We start from the raw sequence: 25,647 nt of genomic DNA, 5'->3' as shown, positions 1-25,647 counted from the left end.
AAATACACTCTCCAAATTGTGTATAATTAGAAAGAGTCAGCTAAATATACATTTTTTATTTTTTAAGAACATTTTGTGTTCACACTTCCAGGGTAAAAACGTCCAACTGGATTCACACGGAAGACCTCAGAGGCCATGCTGTTAGCGCTACGCAAATTCAAAGATCGTACACTGTTTTTGTGTGGCTCCACTCTACGGGGGCAGGCAGGGGTAAATAAAACACTTAATCCCCCCCCCACCCCCCAGCTCCTCTTTCCCCTCCCTCCAAAATGCAGACAAGAACAGAGGAGCAGACTGTGGAGGGGAAGGCTGCAGGGAGAGCGGTGAAAGCACAGGGCAGCTCTCAGCTGTCACGTTAGCTCGCTGTTAAGCCATGTGGAATGATATAACATTGACGTCACAACCGAGTGACGTACTACGGGGTGATTGCAAAGAGGAGGGGAAAAAAAAAAAAAAATTTAGAAGAAGTCTTATTAATTGCCCAGCAGAAAATAGTGCTCGCCTTGAGCGATGATGAGACGGGCTGAAAAGATGGTGTACAAAAGGAAATGTTGAGATGGAATAGTGGAGAACAGATAATTGAACTTCAGGTCGGTTTGTGCATCCTGAAAATAATAAATGGAACGTGACGGACAGGCTTTTCTTAGTTTGTGTGCCAGAATCCCGCATTTGACTGTTTTATAAATTGCTTACATTTTGCTGGAGGTCTCCTCCATTTTCTGGTTGTCTTTGTATGAGCACAGATGCGTAAGTATAGCAAACCGGTTATGTAACCTGTAACAACTCTTATCTCATGAGGATATTAGTGAAACTTTTAGCTGAATTGGGGTGTGGGTGTTGCAGCATCAGTAACTACTCAGCTGTAACCCAACTGTAACAGTGACAATAATTTGGCGTTTCATATGAGATAAAATCTTAGCATAACGTGTGTGTCGGTGGTATTTATATTTGTTTTCCACACGTTTTAATTTGATGGGGATTTTTTCTGCCTTTTAATCAGAGCTGAAACACCGTGTGAACAGTGTGTATAAAATTCAAGAGAAGCGTGTGTGTGTGTGTGTGTGTGTGTGTGTGTGTGTGTGTTTGCATTGAGCAGTTTTATTTTCCAGTGCAGGCGGTTCTCCTCATTCTGGTCAGCGTATGTCTTCAAGTTAAAGTGAAACTAGCTTAATTTCAGTAATTATGTTTCTGAAGTGTATTATAAACATTCCCCCATTTTTTAATTATAACTATGCTTCTGACACATGGAGGTTGCGTCTTACAAACCTTTTATAAATGTGGCATTTGTGTGGGTGTATGTTTGTGTTTACTTTTGAATAAGTAAGGAACCTAAAATACTGACGCATATTTTTATTTGCTTTAATTTATATTTGAATTGTATTTTCTCAAAACAGTCTCATGTTTACAGAATAAAAATTATTCTGAGTGAAGGGGAAAAAAAACCATTACTGTTTGTTCATTTCTGTGGAATATTTTTTTTATTGCAGAAACCATAAACCTGGAATTTTAAATCTCTGTTCTGCTCAGCAGTAATTCAGTGTTATTCACAATTTTATTGTTATTTTTATCTCAGATACTTGGGGATAAATTAATAAAAAATAAAGGTGTCCCCATGTTTAGTGTGTTCTTCTAAACAAGGATTTGAGCAGGTTTTTTTTTTTTTCTTTTTTTATGACTGTTTGATGAAATGCGACTTGAGCTGAGCTGTTGTTTAACTGATATCCCCCTGAAGTTAACCTCTGTGTTCTATAAGCTTGTGTAACAGTCACGATGTCGAGACGAAGATGTCCCAATTTATTGCTTAGCAACGCCTCGTCTGGTTGCTTGGATAGTAGCTGTGAATATCTTCTAAATTTTAGATCAATGTATCATTTTTTTTTTTTAAACAAATATTTAAAGTGTTTATGTTTTCATCTTGTGGCGACTTACGCTGGTTAAAACTTGGCTCCAGTCACTGCGCCCGGTTGGGGGCAGCTTCTGTTGGCCTTTTAGTGCCAGGAGTACTTTTGCATAGGTGCTTTAAATGTTTCATTGCCGCGGCGGGGCCAGGAGAAAGGGTTAAGCTGAGCGAGCGAGACTCGGCGTTTGGCTGACTGCAGAGTGAAACAGGATGCAGCGACTGCATTGTCAGCCTGCTGGTGTGAGTGCAAACAGATGAGGAAATGCTGGAGCGGGTACTCCAAAAGTCGGGTTGCCCTGGAAACGTTTTGCGTCACGATCACCAGCAATTAGCTTGCAGCTCTTTAGTTTTCATGATAGGTCTAGCAGAGCTTAGCCTAATGACTCCGGTGTCAGAAGGGCCATGTTAAAAAAATGGCCTCATGGAATATCAGTGGAGGACTTTGCTTCCTCTTATCTTTCCTATTTTTTTTATTTTTTTACCTTTTCTTTGCAATATAGCTAAAATGTTAATCATATCCGGTCACACTTTTAGAGCTATGATAATTTTAAAATTGAAAACAAAATAGTTTTGCATGCCTCCTATATGTCTTTTTCTTTTTTTTCTAATGCGGTGTAATGCACCGCCCTGACATTGTCTTTGCTTATATGACTATTTAAATTTTTCTGGATATTTTTTTCCTCCATGTAATTTAGGTCAGAGAGGCCGACCCTTCGCCGTCAGCTAAGTTTGAACCAATTAGACACACTTATAATTTTTTTTGACACATAAAACCAGGTGAATTAAAGTTAAATAAGTAATGCCGCAGTGGGTCCCAAAGCTGCTGGTATTCTGTCTCTTTCCATCTAGCAGTGGAGATTTTTTTTTTTTTTTTCCACTAAAGGCCACCAACATTTCAGACAGGATAACTTCCAGACTTAGGATGTGTGGACTGTTTTCTTAGACCAGTGGAATAAGTGGCTAAATCCGACTGCTATGACATAGGTGGGAGAACCTTGGTTAAATAGCCTCTGTGGGAATTTAAGTAGATAGCAACGGAGGATGTAGTAAATTTAACTTGTATTTAAATTACGACATACCATAGCGTTAACAGACTGTTAATTGTTTCCAGAAAACTTTATGGAAATGACATAATCCTTCCCCTGGTTTCTCACCAAATCATGACTGAGTTAGATCGCTGAAAATTTGACTCTTTCACTCTTTACTTTCTTCCCCCTTTGGTCATTTGAGTCTCTCTGTGTCTATCTCCCTCTGAATTTCTGTCTTTCTCTGTGCGCCTCTTTTGAAAACGGTGTCAGCGCTGCTGCTTTTACACCAAAAGGCTGTTGCTAAGTGACGGTTGACGTCAGCCGCAGCTACAGAGGAGGGTTTGTGTGTGTTTAGCAGCTGAGGGCAGATCCCACTGAAAAGGGCAAAACTGTGAAGCACTATTAGTCACTGCAATGAAGACCCAAACCTGGCCGAACAGGATCGCCATTTCCAATAACAGTGCGCAATTTGTTTGGTTAGTCTTATGGTTAATGTAAATGTTTTAAAGGGGCAAGTTTTTTTTTTTTTTATTTATTTATTGGAGAAACTGCTCTCCGTCAATTCCCACCCCCTTTTCTTCACTTTTTCTTTAGTCTGTCTCCCTTTTTTCTCTTCTTAACCCCTCCCCCAACACACATGCACTGAGATACCCCCCCATACACACACACACACACACACGCACACATTTCCTATGCCGTTGATTTCTTTTGTCTGACAGAGGTGTGTAACTTTGTCTTTCAGTGTGATATCTGCATAGCAGGTTGTTCTCGACATGATTGACATTGTTTGAGGTAATCACCAGGAAATGTGCCTCGTACGCCGCCGCTCCTCTTCTCTTCTCTTTTGTGACGGTGCTGCTTACATTTGGCCTGTTAAAGTGTACTAAATAGATTAAAATAAAAAAACAACACTTCTAAAGTACAGTCAGCATGAGAGCTGTTGCATTGAATAAGACAGGTTGCACTTCTTGCTCAGTGCGATTTGTCTTATACGCATTAGAAGTATAGTTGTTGGAAATGAAAAAGAAACTGTGATGTGGTTCACATGCAGTTTAATATATCTGCATGTTTTCGGAAAGTAATGGTGACTTAGGAAAATCAAGCAGGAAGTTGAAGTCTATGGATAATCACTCGATATAGGAGCTGCATGATAATAGGGAATTATGTAATTGGTGTATTAGAAATGCATACATTGATGCATGCCTCCTATATGTCTTTTTGTTTCTAATGCAGTGTAATGCACTGCCCTGACCAGTTGTGATAAATTAACTTTTTCCTATATCTGCATTTCTTTGCTGTCATTATGATGCTTCCAATCTCCCTAGAACCTTGGTATACCTTGAATTCTAAGTCATACATTTTTCACACCTTAAAGAAATGCCAGAAAACTGTTGAAGTGACCGGAGTCCTGCCCCTCCATCACCTGTTGCTCAGTAAAGCAAGTCGGCTGACTAAAGGATGGCTGCTACACTTTTCTGTTTCTTTCAAGAAAGGCAAATGCAGTTGTTTGGAAATATTTCCGGTCACAAAAAAATGCTGGAGTGAAGGGGAACAAAGCGCTTTTCATAGCTTGTGTGTTCTATTTTCAGGAGAGAAATTATGGAGTAGTTTTACAGGTGAAAATAAGAAAAGCAAAATCTATAACTGCACAATATATACCAGCCACAATATTACACGTCTTGGATTCAATATTTGGTAAACTAATATTTTTACGGCACCATGTATTTAAAGTCTTTTTGGTACGCACTTAAATCAATATTATTAAATACACAAAATGAGGGGAAAAAAGCAAAATAAAAAGCAGCTGTTTTATCCAGGTCAGCTATAACTTTGTAAGAATACAAATATTGGGGATGCTTAGAAAAGGAATGTCAACATTATAGATGTAAATAAATATGCTTATTTAGATTTTATATGTTTATTCTATGAACGTTAAGACGATCTACTTGAGATTAAGCTGTGAACTGTTTGTGTTGCATTATGTCAGCTACAGTGGTTAAGTTCAACAAAGCACATGGCTAATTAGCATATCATCACGGATGCCACCACTGAAGGTTTTCTGAATCCCTTTATACTAGTTTCTGCATCACTAGTCCCAACACTATATATAATATCACTGTGAAAAAAGTGTAAAGATTATGCTAAGTTTTACTTATCGTTGTTTGAAGGTTTATATATATATATATATATATATATATATATAAAAATATATATACTCTATTTTTATAGTACACTGATTTCACTTTTGGGGTTTTAATTAAATTTAATTTAAATACAATTTTGACTATTAGAAAACAGCCTTAGTATTATTTTTATAAAAAAACAAAAAAAAAACAAAGTCAAGGTGCACTTAATTATGTTTTTAAGAGATTTAGAATAATACATTTTTTATTTAAGTTTGTTTTTAAAAAATATATACATAAATTATACACTTCAATGGAGTAAGTATAAGCTATTGAACTTATACTTAAGTTCTTGTATGAATAAGTTATTGAACTTATTACATTGAAGTGCAACATATTTTTTATAGAATCTATTTTTATCCTGTATGTCAGAAAAATTTACCTAAAGATACATGTTTTCTCCTTAGCTAAGGTTTCAAGTATCACACATATCAGGGGACGTTTATTAACCTAAAAGTACCTCCTCAGTTATAATTTATTTGTAAACAGCCAACAGTTGTTGTTTGGTTAAATATAAAAGTAAACGAAATAGGATTGAGACATTTAATTAATGCATCAGAAACGAGCTCAAACAATATTCTTATTTAAGCAGTTAATCCTGAAATTCTGTTGCCAGCTGCAGTTTGACCCTCTTTGTCCTCGCCTATCTCAACCCTGCATCCAAGGATCAGCTGAGTCAACAGTGGCTTTGCCGCCACATACTGACAGCTGGCACGCTGGCATGGCACCATAGGCATTGGGCTTTATTTTACTGGGATTGGGGATTGTTAACATGGATTAAAGATGGGGTATGTGTGTCATATGGTCAACTCTTCACACATAAAATGTTCATACAGGAAGTATTACCATTGCTAAGAGACTTAGCACTTTATTTGTCAAATGTTTGCAAGTAAAAAAAAAAAAAGAACCCAAAGCTATAGGGACTTCATAGTTATTACAGTTATCCTACCTATTTTGGCACAAGATGCAAAGAGTGGATCATTCAAGCTGAATTTTGACAATTAATGTGCTATTTTCTACATTTGCAGACAAATTTGAAGTGTTTTTGCTTGTAAAGTGTTGCTGCTAGAAGTAAACATTTTGCATATAGCTAGAGCTCAGTGGCAGTTGTCATCACAACATGTTTTGTAGCGTATTTGATCTTCCAGAATCATTTTTACACCATACTTTGCGTTATGCCCCAGTCAGAAAGTGGAATCAAATGGTTTTCTTTTTGTCACCTCTGATTGGTGGTTGGTGTGTTGGTAGATCAGATTTTCTTCCTCTTAGTCATTAAATGCTTGTAAACAAATAACTACCTCTAGTTTATTAATTTATCAACCAACCACATGTACTTTGCAACTTTTATTGAGTTTAATGACAAAAAATCAGATAAAGTTTAAACTTACGGATACTTTAGTAATTCCTTAATTTCCTGTTGGGTTTAAAATTACATCCTGCAGCTCATTTCTGTTTTATTTGTTATTGTCCTCAAAATGGTAATTAATTAAGTACGTCATCTAACATGCTTTAATCTCTACTGATTAAAATGTCACTGATGTAAGCACTATGACATTTTACATACATGAAAGTGAACAATGGGAACTGCAGTGAATCCTCAATGGTTTATTCTTCAATAAACGTGTTTGATATATGTAAAGTAATGGTATTACTGTACAACTGTACAGCCATAACACTAAAATACCTAGAAAGTTGTTGTGAAAAACAAAAAACAAAAACATTTCATGCAGAAACATTTGCCTAGAAATCCAAGGCAAATGTGGACAGGTAACTTTTCCCCCCCCTCTTTAAGTCTGTTTAGTAAACCCACTTAAAATTTGTTTGTGTGACTCACTGGACAGTCACTTCCAGTATTTATGCATTTCAGGTGATGTAGGGCAGCACCCGCTGAGCGTCTCTGAGCGTCTCCTTTCAGGTTTAAAATGCTGATTCCTGGTGGTTCCGAGGAACTGACCCAAATGCTGTCAGGACAACTCGCTGATGCTGTTCCTTCCTAAGATGGGATATCGAGGGAATAGTAATTAAAGCTGCTGTTAGTGGCAGGTGACTCTGTGTTTAAACTTGCCATCTGCATGTCAGGAAGAGTGGCTTTGTTTGCTAAGATAAAGACAAGTGCAGCACGATATCTTGATTTAACTTTGCTGGAGGATTTGTCTCCAGTTCCTGTCACGTAGCAGTTTATAGCAGTCATTTGAAATGCACTATGCTCATTTAATCAAATGGACCAGGCTGGGTGGGGATTTGTGTTTGTCGAACGCAACAATAGCTGAAGATTAGTATCTGCAAATAAATGAAATATCCTGTGCTCAGTTGTTGCAAGAGGAATCATGTGAGTGATGCGTCTGGTGATGAAGGTTGTCCTCGAATAGACTTCCTGGAATGCTCTTGTGTCGAAAGTCTGAAATATGGATTTTAGTTTAATTTAAATATTTTGAATAACCATTATATAACCTAGTTTAAAATATGTCTTTGTAGATTAAATAATTTGAATGCCCGAAAGGAAAGTGTGTTTTCACTTGCTGTGATTTAGGGTTGTGGTTTGTTTCATACCATAACTATGTCATAAGAGCTTAAAAATCTGAAAGATGAAAGAGGAGCAAACAAGGAGAAACAAGAGTAGGCAGGTGTCATTGAAAGCTGCAGTTAAACTCAAAGAGCCTGCTCATCAGCTAATCATATAATTACATTTAATAACCTCAAAAAGTCCAAATTTGCACAAAAAATGACTTTCATGTAATTTTTTGTCTGGCTCTTAAACAGCCTTGAACCCCTGACGGCAAGGGCAATAAGGCTTTCTGTGTTTGAACGAGGCTGGATTACTGAACTGCACAGGTAAGGCTTCATAAAGTAGTCCATTGCTACAGATTTTTTGAAGACCTCAATTGCTATGGGACAGAAAATCTCTAGTGGTAGAACAAAAATAATTGTACCAGTGTTGAATTAGCTGATCCAATAGAGTGTCTATGAAGACAAAGGCTGATCCTTGACCAGAATTAAGGTCTTAATGTGATACCAGGGCTGCACAGTGGCACAGTTGGTATAGCTGTTTCCTTGCAGCAAGAAGGTTCTGGGTTCAATTCTCGGCCCGGGGTCTTTCTGCATGGAGTTTGCATGTTCTCCTTGTGCATGTGTGGGTTCTCTCCGGGTACTCCGGCTTCCTCCCACAGTCCAAAAACATGACTGTCAGGTAAATTGGCCTCTCCAAATTCTCCCTAGGTGTGAGTGTGTGTGTGTGCATGATTGTTTGTCCTGTGTGTTTCTGTGTTGCCCTGCGACAGACTGGCGACCTGTCCAGGGTGTACCCTGCCTCTCGTCCGGAACGTTAGCTGGTGATAGGCACCAGCAACCCTCCTGACCCCACTAAGGGACAAGGGTGTAAAGAAAATGGATGGATGGATGTGATACCGACTACTGTCCATTAATCTTAAGATGGCACGGGTGAGAAAAGGACTTAATGGGCAAAACGTTCCATCGGAAACCTCATCTCCGACAACACCACAAACCTTCCTGTTTGGACTTTGCAAAGACGGGATATTGTAATGGGGAAAAAAGCTTTGTTTTTTGGGGGGGTTTTTCTGAGAGAAAAATAGTGTGGACAGTCCTGATGGCTGAAGAGACATCTGTCAGTATGGCCTTTTGAAGATGTTGGTCTTGTTTGAGGGCCCATTCTAGTCCAGGCTGGGTCTTTCAACAGCACAACACTGCAATTCATCATGACTCTTCTAACAGTCTAGGAGAATAATGTCCCTCTTCTGGACCATCTTGCATGTACTCCTGATCTAAGTCCCACTAAAAAACATTTGGGGATGATGACAATGGAAGTTTACAAAAACAGTGGTCTGTTCCAAACTAAAGTCTTTTATGAAATCATCTTGGTGCAACATTCTCACCAGCCTCATAGAAGCACTGACATCAACTGTGCCTGAACAAATTTTCTAAGTGAACAACAAAAGCAGTGAGGCTGCTCGTTACTTAATCCTGTTTTAGACTCTTGTCGTCCTGTTTTGGGTTTTTTGATACCTAATTATGGTAAACCTTTAATGAGCTAACAAACAGCCAATCTGAGTCAAAACATAGTTTGCAATAAATTATAAACTTTGTTTTGTCTCTCACTCCTGTTTGTCCTTTTTACAATTGGAAGCTCAACTTACAACCTCTGCAAGATATTAATACTTGCTACTTTTATCAGTTTTGATCAAACTGGTAAAATCCTGAATATTACCAAGTGTATAAGAGATTTATTTCTCTTTGGTCATGTTTAATTTGGGCTTTTCCTCCTCATTTTTTGTCATAAAACTTGTAAGTTAGTAGTTCGGACTGTTTTTTTTGTTTTATATGTCAGTAAAGCAGCATGTTCTTTATGGTCGTTCTGAGAGCATACTGTCCTCACGGTATGATGATGGTCTCGCTTCATGTTGTGTGCACCAAAACACAGGCAGGCTCCATGATGTGAAATACCACTCAAAATACCCCACCCATATACCAGGCCGGAGGAGACAGTTTTTATGTTTTTGGATGTCTGAACAAAACAGATGTAGAGTGTTGTATTCATGGAGAAGGGAAAGCATTTGGTTGTTTGGTTTTGCTGGAAAACTAGATATGTGGATGCTTTTTTTTTTGTTGGGTGATTAGCCATTGTTCTTGCAAATCATATTTTTGAATAGGGTTTCATGTAGACTGTCTTCAGGAATTTTAGCAGACATACTAAAAAGAATCATGTGAAATACACCGAAAGAACCTGAGAGTTAAAAAACTGTGAAACAAATGTATTTGCCAAAACATTCTATCTTGATTATCTAATCTCATTGCTTTTTATTTGTGGTAGTACATTTTTTGCGCTATGCCTAAAATTCCTACCGATATTTCATAGACATGTAGCCTGCGACGATAAATTGCTTCCTGTGAGACGTCTTTGAGAAGGACATCCGTGATCCTGACCTTTATTTCTGTGATCCTACCCAGACCTTCGCATAAAGATCAACAGAGCAAAGAAGAACAAGCGGAAACATGTCTGCAGTTACTATAGAACAGCCTACCAGCTTCTCGCCGAGAACTTATCCAGTCTAATGAACCGAATTTGTTGAAGCGATTATCATATTTTCTCCCTGTCGGATTATTTGTTTTGATTTAGCTTGAATTATCCGGCTGATTGACTTTGAGATGAATTAGAGCGTCCCACTCTCCGTTGAGTTTAACCTTTAACGCTGCAAGTGTCTAATGCGAGGCTCCCTGATACTACTTTTGTAGCAACTTTGCGGATTGCGACATCCAAGAAGGCAAAACAAGAAGCTGTCTGCAGCCTGTGTCGCTCACTGGCTTGTAAATGATTTACTTCACCTCTGTTGTGATCTCTTCTCTCGCTGTTCCCCTCCGTTTCCCTCTCTCTTTCTCTCTCCACTTCCCCGTGAACTCCTCCTGCTGGTGCTCGGCCCTGATGGATGGGGTTTGTGTTCACATGCTTGTTATTGGCCAGAGCTCCAGGGCTCAGGCGTTAGGTTGTGTTTATGAGAGGAGCCTGCACTGATTCCATGATAAAACCAGATGTTCCCTTACAAGGCTTCGAGCCTTTCCTCGTCGAGCTCTCATGTCCATATCAGGTATAACCTTCCTGTTGTTCTCAGATCTACCAGCTGCTGAAGTATATGTTACTCTGAAGCTCCTTAGTGGTCAAAAAAAAAAAAAAAGTTTGTGCAGAGGGCATGAAGCATGTCAAGTGTGCTGACCCAGTACAAAAAGTCATATTTTATTGCAGTTTGCATAGACTGATATTGAGCTTCTGTTTTCCTCCTTAAAATCCTCTTCAGTACATGTGATGAGAAGATAACGTTGGGTCCTTATCCAGCCTTGTTTGTCACAGATCCAGTTGTTTTGCAATCTGTATTTGCTTTTACGACTGTTACCGTAGGCACGTTTAAACTAATGGCTATTTTCTTTTGGCTGTTTGTTGTTCTGTGAAAATCAACACATGTCTTTTGTAATTGAATGGAATGTTCTTTTGTGTTTCTCATTTTGGAGAGGAGCTAAGAGAAATAGGCCTCTGTGTTTTATTATATGTGTACCTCAAAATAATAAAATATAAAGCCATTAATTGATAATTAAAATTTCAGAAACACTCTGAATTAGCATAAAAAGCCCAGAATTATTCATTTTCTCACAGATTGAGACTTAATCTTTGAAAATTAAAAGCATGTTTCCTCTTGACTGAAATAATATTAGTATTGAAATGGCCTGGCCAGAGTCCCGAATCTGCTAAAGAATCTATGTGGGGAACTAAAGATTAGGGTAATGGCGGGTAGGCCTTCCAACCTCAAAGACTTGCAGTCCTTCAGGAAAAAAGCAATTTTTCAAAATTTCAGAAGGTTATAGAATAAGGCTATAGGAGATTTCGAACATGCCATTTAAAACAAAACAAAATAAAATTTAAAGAAACCAAACATTATTTCCTCTCCCACCCCACAAATTTTTTCTCCATTTCTTTATCTTTTTATAAATACCCTTTTAATTTTCTGCCAGAAACAAATTTTGTGTTTGAATAAAAAAAATTAATAATTAATCGACTAAATTTATTAGGGGTCTAAAAGAATTTGGGCTTAACTGTAATTAAGTGTTGCGTCAGAATTGCCATGGTATTTTTTATTTTTTTTTGCATATTTATGCTCAAGGAGGGTGCTCTATCCCGGCAATTCAAACTTTCTGTGGTTGACATAAAGTCATAGACACCAGTTCTAGCATTTTCCTTCTTTATTAATGTAAATAGTGTAATTTTTAGTGTTAAGATAAAAATGTTTAAGTTCATAAATATTTATAAATGAATAAGTTATGTTAATCAGTTATGTGTAGCCCAAACCTCTCCATTAAAGAAAAAAACAAAGTTGTCTGACATTTTCAGTCAACACGCTATAGAAAAGTGTGACACAGCAAACACATGGTATGAATGTAATCTGAGTTTATCGTTTTATTCTAGCTGGCTCAGGTTTGGTTGGCCAGTTTATTGTGTCATTGTACGACTTGATTGTAAAACTTAACAACATTAGCATTTCAGCAGTTTTCAAAGAGAAAGGAGAGCGAAAGTGCACAGCTTAATGAACAGACTAAAAACCTTAACTTCTGATGGAAGCACCACGTCTGCTGTAGGCATCTGTGTCACATAGACTTAAATATTTAATGTGAGCAAACATCTCTGTGTGAAGCTTAACTGGGTTTATGATTTTTACTTGGAACATGACAGCTTGGAGACGGTTTAAAAGAAAACTCTTGGATTGAGATGACCTTTGTCCCCTGGCACACACTCAGGCTTTGATATTACTAACCTTCGGTGCTTTAGTGTAAACAAAACCTTGGATTAACGTCGACAGCAGGAAGTACAGCTTTAAGAAAAGAAAAACAGGCTGCAGGTACATGCTGTACCAATAAAATAAAACTCGTTTTGTTTTCCTCTTTTCATATCTTGAAACGACACTAAGACTGGTTTCACAAAGTGAGCACCCCTTTTATTAATTTGTAGTTTTAATACTTGTTTTTTTTAATTTTTTTTATGACCTTGCAAATTAGTGTCGGCAGAAAGAACTTTTGAGACGTATCATTCGTACTATTTACACTTGGGCTGGATGCCACCGATCTCCAAAGGTCACACATGCCCAATCTTGTGCGATAGCGATGAATTGCTGCATTTCAGGTCAACAGAAAATGTGGACCCAGATAAAATGTAACCTGCCTGCACAGCCGGCACTGCTCACTGTCTACCACTATTTATAGGGGCATGATTTACAGAGTGGTTTCTAGTAAATGTGGGGCCAAAGTCACGCATGGATGAAAACCCTTTATGTGTGTTATATGCAGTGACATTTTTTTTTTTTTTCTTGCTTAAAAGTTTTTAAAACATCTTAAAGTAAATCTGGCTCCCATCTGAAAATCCCTCTGGGTGGTTATTTTTATTATTATTATTTTTTTTAAATCCTTTTCTTAAAGCAAAACACAGAAGTTTAGAATAGAAATGGTGACACGGCCAAGACACCAGAGTCTACCTGACAAGCGACTGCGACTTTAACAGGCACCCTTTTAAACAGTACGTCCAAACAAATCTTCAGCAACTGTTTCCTATCTTTTAACAGTTTATACATGTGGTTAACATTTTCTGACTTTTATTTTAGCACAGTCTTTACAACAAGAAGGAATGGGAAGCAGAAACAGCCACGTTGTCACTCACATTCAAATAGAACTTCATTTGTTTTTCTTCTTATGTGGTATGCAGACTGTATTTTGCCAGCATTTGGTAGCTTCCTGCTGAGTTTGGGTGTCTCGAACAGTAAAAAAAAAAAAAAAATGTTTCAGGCTGTTTGAGCATGAAACATACCATTGTGGGAAAAAGTTCATCAGTGACGCACTGGGGTTGACCTTACTCATATTGTGGCATTTTTGTTGTTCCTGTGTGTTGTTTTTTCTCGTTGTGAAAGCTCCACTTTGTGTGATCAGCAGCAGCAGCAAGCCTACAGAAATGCATTATACGAGCCAAAGCTAATAGTCTTGCTCAGACATTTTCATTAATAAGATAACACTTACTTATCTTCACAGTTTTTCTTATTTTTCAGATTTAAATTTTTACATATAATTCTGTCCTCAGTCTCTAACTCTTCAGTTTCGAAAACTATTTCATGGTGTAATTTATTTTTAATAAAAATGTGAGAAAAATTTATTTGAATTTCTTCTGTTTAGTATCCCCAGCATTAAGTGGCTATTTTTTTAAAATGTTTTTTACTTCCACGTTGTAATTTGGACATTATGTAGGACAATCACACAAGTACAAATAATCCTCTTTACCTTGATTCTGAAATTTAATGGTGATGCATTTTAGTCTTATTTGTGTTCATGTTTCCTCAAGCTGGAAATCATACGTACGATATTGCAAATTCGTTCATTTAGTTGAATTGTGACATAATCAGAGTTAAAATAGTACAATTTCATATAATAAGATAAACCTTCACGCAAACTCAGAATTTTCTAAATCTAACACTCACTTAAATAACGTATAAATTTTGACTGCATTTCGTGGCTGTTTCCTCATCAGCCCCAGTCGGTACATGTGAATTGACTTTATGCAAACATTTTTTTGTTTTTTACTAGATTCACCGGTGATGCATTCTTCCTATGAACGTGCATCTAAAGACTCGTCATTGACAATAAGAATGTGTTGCTGACAGATCTCAGATCAGTGCAGCGTGACCTCAAGAATTTTTCCCTGATAACCATCTTTCTACTCGTGAAATGTTTACCTGGATTTATTGACTTGTCGGCATTGTCCTTCCTTTTAACCTGTGACTGGTTTCCATCTGTAACAGAGCAGGGACTCCTTTCCTACTCCAGCTCGTTTTCTTTCATTTAGATTCAGTTGATCTAAATGTTGCTCTTTGAAATATTTAGTGCAGAACTACGTTCCTGCAGTAAAACGGCTGCAACACAGCATTGGTAAAACTAAAAGTAACTACAACAGGTTAGGTGCATGGCTCTTTATTGATATACCTCACTTTGATACTTTTTTTTGGAATAATCAAAATATTTGTTGGAAAAAAGGAAAAGATATAGAACTGAATTTAAATGTTAAAAAATTTCCTTTGGCTAAATTTCATACAAAAGTATATTTATGTACCAGTAAACGTTACGAAAGATTTGATGGCTTTAATATCGATTATTGAGAATTTCTTCAACCATTTTCAAGAAAGTTTGAAAAAAAAAAAACATATTTTTTTATTAAAAAATACTTGTGTATAAGGAGGCCTTAGTCCTCGAGGTGGCCGTCACAGGTTCGATTCCCTGCCTGGTTACCTTTGCCGCATGTCTTCCTTCTCCCTATCTTCCTCTCATAGCACTTTCAAATAAAGGCCACTAGAGCCAAAAAACCTTAAAAAAAAAAACAACTAAATACTTGTCACTTTTTAACCAAAACAAATTTCTCAGTTCAATGGAAATAATTTCGATCTGAACCGGCAAGGGCCACAAATAATTTTGAGCTTAATTTTGATCTTGTATGTCTTTACGTTGGAGGCAGTAAAGGCAGCAGGAGCTCAGAATTATCGCTACAGGAAGCGCAAATGGTTGTACTTTTGGTTGGAGGCCTAATAAAAGCAACATAGAGGAAAGTCTGCTTGAGTCTTTAAGTGTCTTTCTCCATTGTTTCTCAAAGCAGAGACAATGGAGAAAGACACGGTCCTGCAAATGGGACTTTTTGCCAGTCAGGATTTTGCTCCCCTGCCACTATAAAAGCAGAGCATGACTTTTAAGGTACATACCATAATTCCTCAGACAAAAGCAGCGCTCTCTGATCGCACGGATAGCAACCAGTATCATGCAGGTGTGTGTCTAAAGGCTGCGTGCCGTTCTTCTACTAAATCATGTAAACAAAGTGCCCTAGTAAAACCACATGCTGTGCCTGTGAGACAGAAGATGAGAGAGCTGCAAGCACCGCTGTTTTTGTAGCAGTAAACTTTAACTGACTACAAGTTTACACTTCTTCTTTGTGGAAAGAAAGCGTTGTTGATGTAGGCCAGACAGGGTTGGATGTTGGATCACTCCGGCAGCTGATCAGTCATTTAGTCCTATCCAAATTCCTTTAGCTTCCTGTTATTTCTGGTGCTATTTTTAGATGAGGTTTCAGATAGATTTAGTTAACTTCATAAAAATTCACATTCTTGGACAACACAGAGGACAAAGAGTTCCAAAGGTTACTTTAAAAAGCTGCACAATAAATTAACTTGGTGGGATTTTTAATGTAATATGCCAACATGATGTTGCTAACAGAGTCCACGCTGAGAAGCGGAACTTTTCCACTAACAGAGTGGGCCTCATTTGCAAATGAAGTTATGTAAAACTGAACATGTCTAAAACCAGATGCAAACCAGAGTTCCTGATGAGTCACAGGTGGCTTCATATTTAATCCAGGAAAATAAAAACGACATGAAGACACTGAGCAATCAATATCAACATACATAAAAGTTCAGAAACTCAGAGGCTTTGGTCCATTAACGTCAATACAACTCTCAAATAAAATTGGCAAACAAATTAAGATGCAACCTATTTTCTGGTTAGTTTTTCTTAAGTGGGTGATTGGGGCTTTGTTTTGTTTTTATTGAGCACAGGGTTCCTCTTAGAAGACTTTTAGGATACCTGCACTAGTCTGGTAAAAACCAGTCCCTTGTTTTATGGTTTGCTTGGGTCTGGACCCTGAGGAACAACTGCTTGCTGCAGGTGACCCTGTTAAGTTGTAAATGTTACCCTATTGCTAACGTTTATCCATGACGTTTTCAATACATCAGTTCAACGCTATGAAGCTTACTGGAATTGAAGTATATTGAGAATCTGTTTACTGGAGATACAAAACTCCGGATAGGTTTGAGCATTTAACTCTACACTGTGACAAGGGTCAAGTCAGCGTTCAAAGATTAATGTGTTATAATTTAGCAATCTTTGATTATTGGTCCAGCCTACATGTTGGTAAGCATATTGCCCTCATGTGCTTTGGTGTAGATGCGAAGCTGTGAAGAGGAAGCAAATGATTTTTCTTGGAAACTGCTTTCACACGGTGTAACAGTGAGTCACTGCAGGCGTGTCAAATGACAAAAAAACTCAGCAACAAGTTGAATAAAACATTTAGACATGCAACACCTGGACAGCTTGATGAAGTGAAAAGCACAATGTGTTTCTGCGCCACAGAAAGGCTCCTCTGTTCACATTGTAACATGTTTTTTCAGGTTCACTTTTAATGTGTAATATCTGTTCTGCTAGGTTCAAATTTCGTAGGCTTATATTTTGGAGGATTGTTTTTTAGTACTTAAAATAAAAACATGAAGACCATAAAGTAATTACTCATACGCACTAACTCAAAGTGAACTGCTGCACCTAATCACTTGTGCTCATGGTGAGGTCTTTTGGGGCATAGTGATCTCCCCATTAAACTGTTGGTGTACCTTTGTGCACCAGCTGCTTTTAGAGTCTTTGGATGTGAAAAACATTCCTTTTCTTACATCTATATACACATATTCATCCATTGCCTATACCCACTTAACCTTGTGGGGCCACAGGAGTCCTGGTGCCTGTCTCCAGTGGTCATTGGGTAACGGGGAAGGTACACTCTGGACAGGTCAACCATCCATCACAGGGCAACACAAGAGATACAGAGGGCAAAGAACCATGCACACACTCATACCTTGGGGTATGCAACTCCAGTCCTCAAGAGCCAGTGGCTTGCTTCATTTAGATGTGTCTCTGCTTCAGCACGCCAGTCAAATAATCAGGTCATTAGCTGTACTCTGGAGAACTTGAGACAATACTTAGGAGGTAATTCAGTCATTTGATTCAGGTGTGCATGGGGAAAACTTGCAATCTCCATGCAGAAAGATCCCTGGGTAGAATTTGAACGGGTGCTTTCTTGCTTGCAAGGCAACTGTGCTACCAACTGTGCCATTGTGCAGCTTTATATCTATATACATATAGGTATTTACTTCAGGTATTTACAACAACTAGGGACCACTCGTGAATAGATAAACTCCTTGAATACTTAAGAACCTCTCTATAAATGCTTATAACTGCCTATTTTAATTGTTCAAATGCCATATACACCATATTGTGCATGAATAGTGGAAACTATAGCTGTCTACCTGTCATCAAGGCAAACATTTACAGTCTTTCTTAACTCCTCTCTTTGGGGTACAGCCCGTCAGTGGTTGGACAGACTTTTGGGCAGACTGTTTAGTTAAAGAATATTTCTATATTCTTGCCAGTTTGCCCTGAAGACACTGGGATAGCCTCAAGGGCCCTGTTATCTTGTAATTACCCAACTGCGCCTGTTAATCTGTGAATGGCTGCTGTGCCAGTCAGCGCTGTTGCAAAAAATATTTTTACAAGACCTCTTGATTGTCTGCCTGATTTCACTGAGGAAGAGTGGTTTTCTTCAACATGTAACACGGCAAGCCTGGTCCTCTGGTTATATCAGTTAGAAAACTGCAAACAAGCAGTATCCCAGTAAGCGTATCCCATTTGCCTTTTGGTAAAACAAACTCTTAGGGAAAACTTTATTGTGCATCATAACAATGAAATCTAATTACCATGACAGCGATTGTTCGTCCTGTCTTGATGGCATCTTAAACTTGATGTGTTTGAATCTCCAAGAAATTGATGGTCCAGTAGAATCGCTACCGTTGGTTTTAAAACTATCAATTTACCCACAATGAAGGCATCAGTGCTGCATTTATGTCTTAAAATATAATTAAGTGCAATCATTAATAACCAGTGCTCTACCAAACTGGTGCTGTAAAGAAGTAGAACACTGTGTTCAGTTATATAATAGGTTTTATTGTCACTTCTATTATGATTGCAATAAAAACATCATCTGTGTTTGGGTCTATATTGCCTTTCCCCTGCAGACACAGAGTGTTAATTTTTTAGAAAAATATTTCAGTTTCCAGAAGCGTATATATTAATTGTTTTGTGTGCTTAAAGAGTGTGCTTGATTTTTTTTTTTTGTTTTGTTTTTTTTTTCTCTTGAAAACCTTGGCAGCCACAGAGCTACACTGCTTCCATAACTAAACATAGTCTCCAGACGTCTCCTCTGCTTTGCTCCTCTTCGTGAACATCACGTGTGTAACGATGTCCTTTCCCTCCGTCTCTCTCTGTCTGTACAGTACATCATCTTTTTTTCACTGGATGTCTTGACAGCCAGGAGCCTAGACCTCATCATCGGCGTGTGCATGTGTGGTGGGCTGCTGCTGACGCTGTATGTCGCTGCAGATTGACGTCAGCATTGCTCTGCTTCTCTCCATACAAATGAGCCGCCTGCCTACGTAGCATTGATAGGTTCCCCCCGCCGCCCCCGACACCGTCTTATTAGCATGTTTTTATCAGTTCTCGCACCTCTCACACTGCAGGCGCAGGCTAATATGACACAGGGGTGTAACTAACTGGCCGTCTAATGGCTTGCACAGGTTTATTGACTCCAGTTAGGAAATATTTACGATCCATTTCAAATTGAAATATTGTGCGAGTGATGACTTTTTTTTTTGTTATAGCGCATACCTGTGTTTGTTTATATGCATGTGTGTGTGTATTTTTACAATTTTTAATTCGGTTCCTAAACTTGTGCCTTATATTTTTTTTTATGCATACACCTTCTGATTCTGTTTGTCTGCTACATATTAGAAAAGGGTGCATAAATAAATGGTGGGGATTTTTTTTTCTGTCTGAAAAGATATGATCTATAAATCACCTTTATGTACGTGTTCATGCAAGTTTGCCCACGGTGTCACACAGAATCACAGAGGCATGAGATATGACCGGTTGTAAATGTTTAAAAATAGAAAAATTAATATAAAAACAACTTTATTTCCTTCGGAGCCATATGAATATTTTGTAGGACGAAAGGGAGCCGTCGAACATACTTGTATGTTTTAAGATGAGGAGGAAAGAGGTGCTCCACTCAACTGGTTGTTTTGTTTTAAGATTAAATTGGGAAAATTACGGAACTACGTGAATAAAAAGACGTCAAAGTGTTGATGTCTGTTTCACAGCTGCTTTAGTTTATAAAGGACACCGCATGATGTGTTTATGAAGATTCATGAGCACAGGTGTCTGAGTCACTTATTTCTTTGTTGTGTTTTTATGCGATCTCTAAAAGAAAAAAACAAAAACAAAAAAACATCTGTTCATTGTAAGATTCGTAACACTTTATTTGAAGGGGGATGAATAAGACTACCATGAGACTTTCATAAACATGACATAACACCTGTCATGAACATGAATAAGCCTTCATGAATATTTAAGACTGTTGTCATAAAGCATCATTCGGTAAATTATGACACTTTTAATACAAAGTTGACATTATTCAAAATGTCTTTGTTATGACAACTTGACATTAATCAAGAAATCATTACTGTTTAAACTTTACCTTTAATAATATAAAGTTACCTGACTTTTAAAGTGCAATCAGTAATACTTTTATAACAAATTTATATCAGTAATAAACAGGTAACCAATTAATGCACAAAATCCGCGTAGGACAGCGAAAGTCCTAGCGCAAAATTTTCGCGAAACAGGCGGACGGAGCCTGGTGCTGCAAGGCTGGAGGCCTTGTCCTGTTAGGCTGTGATTTTATCTTTTCTTTTTATCTTTTTATTACATTCTTTTTCTTTCTCACTGTTTAAAATTATGTAAAGCACTTTGAAATGCCTTGCTGCTGAAATGTGCTATACAAATAAAATTTGATTGATTGATTGATTGATTGGTTAATGTCAAGTTGTCATGACAAAGACATTTTGAATAATGTCAACTTTGTATTAAAAGTGTCATAATTTACCGAATGACGCTTTATGACAACAGTCATAAATATTCATGAAGGCTTATTCATGTTCATTACATGTGTTATGTCTTGTGTATTACAGTGTCATGTCAGCCTTATTCACCCCCCTTCAAATAAAGTGTTACCGTAAGATTTTATGTCAACATTTGCAACAGCAAATTTGAGTCTCGACTACAATTGTGGGGACAGTTGTGACGGTTCCACTGTTCCACCTCTTCCTGTGTCGGGCCAAGTTAGAAAAGTTTTCTGTTTTGTGCGTGTGTGCGTGCGTGTGTGTGGCTTGTGTAGCGATTGTGCAGAGGTTAAATGAAATGCATGCTAGGATGGCTGTGCAGATTGTGCACTCGGTGCGCTCTATTGTGTGACAGCAGACATTTGAGAGTGTCTGGCTGCCTCAAGATCTTATGTGGAATCTAATATCTACCGTATCTCACTTTATTCTTCTCTATGTCTTCTATTCTTGTCCCTTCTTTAATGTCCGCCTCTGTTTCAGCTCTTCCGTCTCTCTCTGTAAACAAGCAGAAGGCCAGCAACTCTGTCCTACGGCCTTCTCCCGCCATCTGGTTGCCATGGTGTGCGGATCATTGTTTGCTGGCCTCTATGTCGGGTTGCCATGGCAGGGCTTATTTGCCATATTAAATGTTTGACAGCATTGTACAGATGCTGATGACAAACACCCAACATCCCGCTTTGATCAATGAAGCAGGTACTGATTAGAAGGAGTGGACCCACTGATCTGTTTAACAAAAGTAGTCATAGATTTGACTTGCCCTCTCCTAGAACTACATGCTTAAGTTGTAAATAGAGTCCATGGTGTTCTCAGATAGTGATATCTCATAAATAAAATAATCTACCTAGAAGAGATGTGATTTTGATTTTATTTATTTATTTTTTTTATACTTTTAATATGACATTGTCTGCCTTGTTTATCCATGACTGTATGTTTACATGTTGGGATTGTGTGGTGCTGCGTGGAAGAGCTTTTTAAGTCCTGTCCCCCTTGTGGCAGAAATGGAGATTACGTGATGGCTTAATCCACTGTTACAGTATTGGAAGTTTTTGCATGATTTGAAGAAATGGGCAAACTGTATCTGTATCTGACACCTTTGTGTTTTTAGATTCGCAAATTAAATGTGTTTTTTTTAGAATCTGTCAGCAATGTCAAATCAGGGCCAGTCAGGTTTCTTTGTCCATTTGTTTGTCCCTTTCATGCTTGAATCAATCTAAAGCAAAACTAAAGCTGTGAAAAAGATTGAACATAGCAGAATAATTAAGTTCAGGTCTAACCAGGATATTTTAAATTAGAAAAGACTAAATAATATTTGCTCATTATTAGATATACATATAGGCAATTTAAAAAAAAAAAAAAAACTCTTTTGAGAACCAATTAACTCTTTTTTTTTCTTATTTTGCCGCCCTATGATGTCATGGAGCCCTGGGCGGTGAGCCATAATAACAACAGCCAATACATTACAACTTTTCCCCTTTAATCAAAGACAAACTAAAAAGGAGCTAAATTTAAAGCTCCTCCCTCCCTTTCCATTGTATGTATGGCAAATAAAACAATAAAAACATGCACGAAACCCTGCTTAAATGCTATCTTGAGCAATTAATATCTGCTTGATTTATGTCACAATCATACTTGACACTGGAGATCAGGTTATTTCAGGTTCATCCGTGTAGTGTTACACAACCTGTGCCAGCTTTGACCGTGCTGTGCTGTAAAGTGTGAGAGCTCTTGCATGGGTACCAACAGATAGCATGGAAATGCTGCCGATTGACGTAGTCGGCGCTCGATAAGATCTCATAACTCCATTGTAGACGCACCATGGTGGTTTTAGTGGTTTGCTTTTCTGCTTTCTGCTCTCAGTGAAAGGCCTCTGTGTGCAGTGCGCGGCCAAACGGTACCTGGAGAGGAGAGAGTGCATGAAGTGGTGCAGGAAATCCTTAATGTGAACTTTTACTACACTGTGTGTTTAGATAACAGGCAGAATAAACTAGCAGAGGCTGTGCAGCTCTGCTCCTGACCTGCCTGTGCCCCCTTTGGAGGGGGCTCAAAGTGGAGCACAGGTCGAGGCCTGTGGATACTTGTCATATTTTCTGTAACTTATGAGCATGTATGTGTTGATGTTTGACTGACAGCTGTACTTGTGTTTTTCAGATGATCTTGTGGGACTGGGATCTGAAACACTGGTACAAGCCACAGTATCAGGTCGGTACTGCGTTTCCTTCAGCTCAGTTTTTGAGTTTAAAGGTCAATCAGGAAATATTCTTCTTTTCAAAGAGATGAACTCACCTTTAGCACTTCCTCACATTTTTACTCCACATTGTGTAAAACCCTCCATACAATGAATGACCCTTGAATCGTGGCACTTTTTTTATTTTTTTTATTTCACTCAGACATTTATGTGTACCGTTTAAACTATTGGTGTAATCTGTCAAAGAATTCAGCTGCCAGAGGCCAAAAGTCATTGTTTGCTTGTGTTCTTGACAAAGTTGATCCAATAGGAACATTTTCTGTCATGAAAGCTGTCCAAAAATGAAGGATTACACTGTGGTGGATTTCTCTTGCAATTTATGACATTTGACTTTTGATTTATGCAAAGCTCCCTACTTTCAAAATGGAATATAGATGTTTTTTTTTCCCCCTAAAATCTTGTTTTTTTTGTTTGTTTTTTTATCACTTCTGTCTTATTTTGTAAGAGCCCAGAGGAAGAGAAAGAATGAGGGGAATGAACTTGGAGAGGAAGTTAACAATGATAATAAATAATGAACTCTCCAATGTTTTTCTCAGTAAATATTTTCCTATGGCTTTTGCCCTAAAATTCTCACATGTTAACAACCTAAGTTATTCACACAAACAAAAAAAACAAGTGGAGCAGAAATGTATGCAATACATTTGAACAGCAAAAGGAATATTTGTTATAAATGAAATGTAATGAATACATCCCAAACTTTCCTGTGTGGAGAGGGGTTGGCTTTGATTCAGCTTAAACTCTGGTAATTGACTGGGCCATTCTAGGATCGTTTTTTTTAACGTATGTAGAGATTTGTTGGGAACATTATCTTGCTGAAAAAAATGGTTTTATCTCCAGATTCGTATTAAACATTTCTCATTTCGTTACTGACTACACAGTGCGTACTTTACTTTCATCCTCCCAGTTATGTGGAGTTGTATTTACTGATAAATAGCTCCACACCATGATGTTTTCATGCGCAAACTTTACTGATCTATGTTTTAGCACTGAGTTTCAAAGAGTTAAACTTTGGTTGGTTTAGGGTAGAATGATGCTCACTGAAACATTCGGAAGTTTAGGAATATGTTTGCAATCACTACGATTAGTTTGTTTTGCTCTTTGCTATTTACTTTCACCTACCATGAGGTTCTTCTTGTGCACTGCCTTGGTGGTGAGCAGTGGTAGACAAAGTACTCAACCCTAGTACTTGAGTAAAAGTATTTATAGTCATGAGCAAATCTTACTCAACTACAAGTAAAAGTTGCTTGGTCAAACGTTTATTCAAGTTATTGAAAGTCCTTAAGTATTCAAAAGTACAGATTATTATTTCTGATATCAGTACATTGCTGTATAGTTTTCTCAGGTCTTTACATTTGGGAGCAGGAACGCCTTTAAATGCTGACATATTTCTATTTTTTTTTCTTTTTGCACGTCCTTTCCTTCCTAATTTCCCTCTTTTGCACTCTTATTTTGTGGATTAGTTCATTTTGGTTTTTCTGTATGTTAGAGTTTGTTAGTGCCATCTGGTGTGAGTTTCAGGTTAATTAATGCCTCCCATTAGAACAATATTTACCATGAAAATCATTGATATGTTTTATACTTTTTTTCCCCCCTTCTGCATTAGCGAACAGAAATTAAATTGTCACCATCTACCTCTGACTGGGTTAGGGGAAGCAAAGACTTTCTCTCAACAATAGGACCACATATGGCAACAAATAATGCTCATCATTAAAAACATTAAAGAGCCCCCCACCCCCGTACCCTTCTGAGAGCGCCTCTCCTTCCTAACTGGGTGTTTTGTTTGGGTTTGTGTGGCAGGGTGCAGTGAGTGGGAATGGCGTGGATCTCTCAGTCATCAACGAGGCCAGGAACCTCGTGTCAGAGCTGCTGATGGACTCGTCACTGTCACCAAACACCACCGCGACTCTGCGAAGCATCTCCAGCCTGATGGGGACGTTTTCAGGCTCGTGTCGCCCCAGGGTCAACCCCTTTACGCCCTTCCCAGGTTTCTACTCTGTAGAGGCAGAGGACTCTGCAGAGAGGAGCGACAGGAAAGGCATGAAGGTGAGCAAAGGTTTTCGCCACAGCTATAAACCTACCTCCTATCTCCTTAAGCTGTCCATATTGATGATTTATTTATTTAGCTTTGGCTTTCAGGCATTATTATGATGCATAGCACTGAAAATGATATTAAGGAAATTGTGGAACAAAGTACAACTGCACCTCCAATCATGTGTTTGATAGTTTAAGCCTTTGTCTTACTAGGCACTTTGCAGTTCTGCGTTGTATTCAGTAAGAATTTCTCCCATGTCTACAACCTTCTGTTGTGTCCATGCTTATTTTGCCTCATCAGACATTGTTTGCCAGATACTTATCTCTAATACAACCCTCCTGTGCCTGCCAGGGTTTGAGTAGCAGAAACAGCCTCCCTACCCCTCAGCCCAGGCGGAGTTCAACCTCCTCCACATCGTCTGCACTCCCTCCGCTGGACTCCTCCTCTTCTCGGTGGGAGCGTAACAATGGAAAGAGACCCCACTGTGACCTCAGCCTGACCAGGTAGCACGACGCAGATTTATAGCAGGCTTACATAATGTTGATAAAATGCAGTTATGTCCTCCCCAAAAGGATGTTTGTAGTTAGCTGTTTTTAGCTTCACCAAAAATGAAAAAAAAATGACAGATAGGTTCTAGTTAAACTAATGTTGTGGGATGTATTTTATTGTGTTAACAAAAATACTTTAGAATCTTTAAGTGCAGATCTTGTTTATGAATTACAACAGATGAGTTAATTTGGTTTTAAGGATACTAATACCTATTTTAAAAAGTTGGACACCTTATTTCATGGTGCTACAAAAAAAATTAGAAGACAATGCTTGATCCTTCATGAGAACACAGGGCTTGTTGGTTTATAAGATTATAAGATTAGTTATAGCTGGTAGGAATGCTATATATATATATAT

At 38.1% G+C, this 25,647-nt stretch overlaps 1 protein-coding gene across 1 annotated transcript in view; it reads left to right on the top strand.

Moving 5' to 3' along the window:
* Positions 1-25,647, top strand: part of pde3b (phosphodiesterase 3B) — a 47,880-nt gene that overhangs the window by 11,037 nt on the left and 11,196 nt on the right. The window contains exons 2-4 of the mRNA XM_007554067.2: positions 22,613-22,663; positions 24,507-24,752; positions 25,093-25,244. Of these exons, the coding sequence (XP_007554129.1) occupies positions 22,613-22,663; positions 24,507-24,752; positions 25,093-25,244 (449 nt within the window). The remainder of the gene's footprint in view (positions 1-22,612; positions 22,664-24,506; positions 24,753-25,092; positions 25,245-25,647) is intronic.

The sequence above is a fragment of the Poecilia formosa genome, unplaced genomic scaffold, assembly GCF_000485575.1.
Source record: "Poecilia formosa unplaced genomic scaffold, Poecilia_formosa-5.1.2 Scaffold61, whole genome shotgun sequence".
Taxonomy (NCBI): Eukaryota; Metazoa; Chordata; class Actinopteri; order Cyprinodontiformes; family Poeciliidae; genus Poecilia; species Poecilia formosa.
Note: the sequence above shows the minus strand (reverse complement) of the source record. Positions and strands in the feature narration are given on the sequence as shown.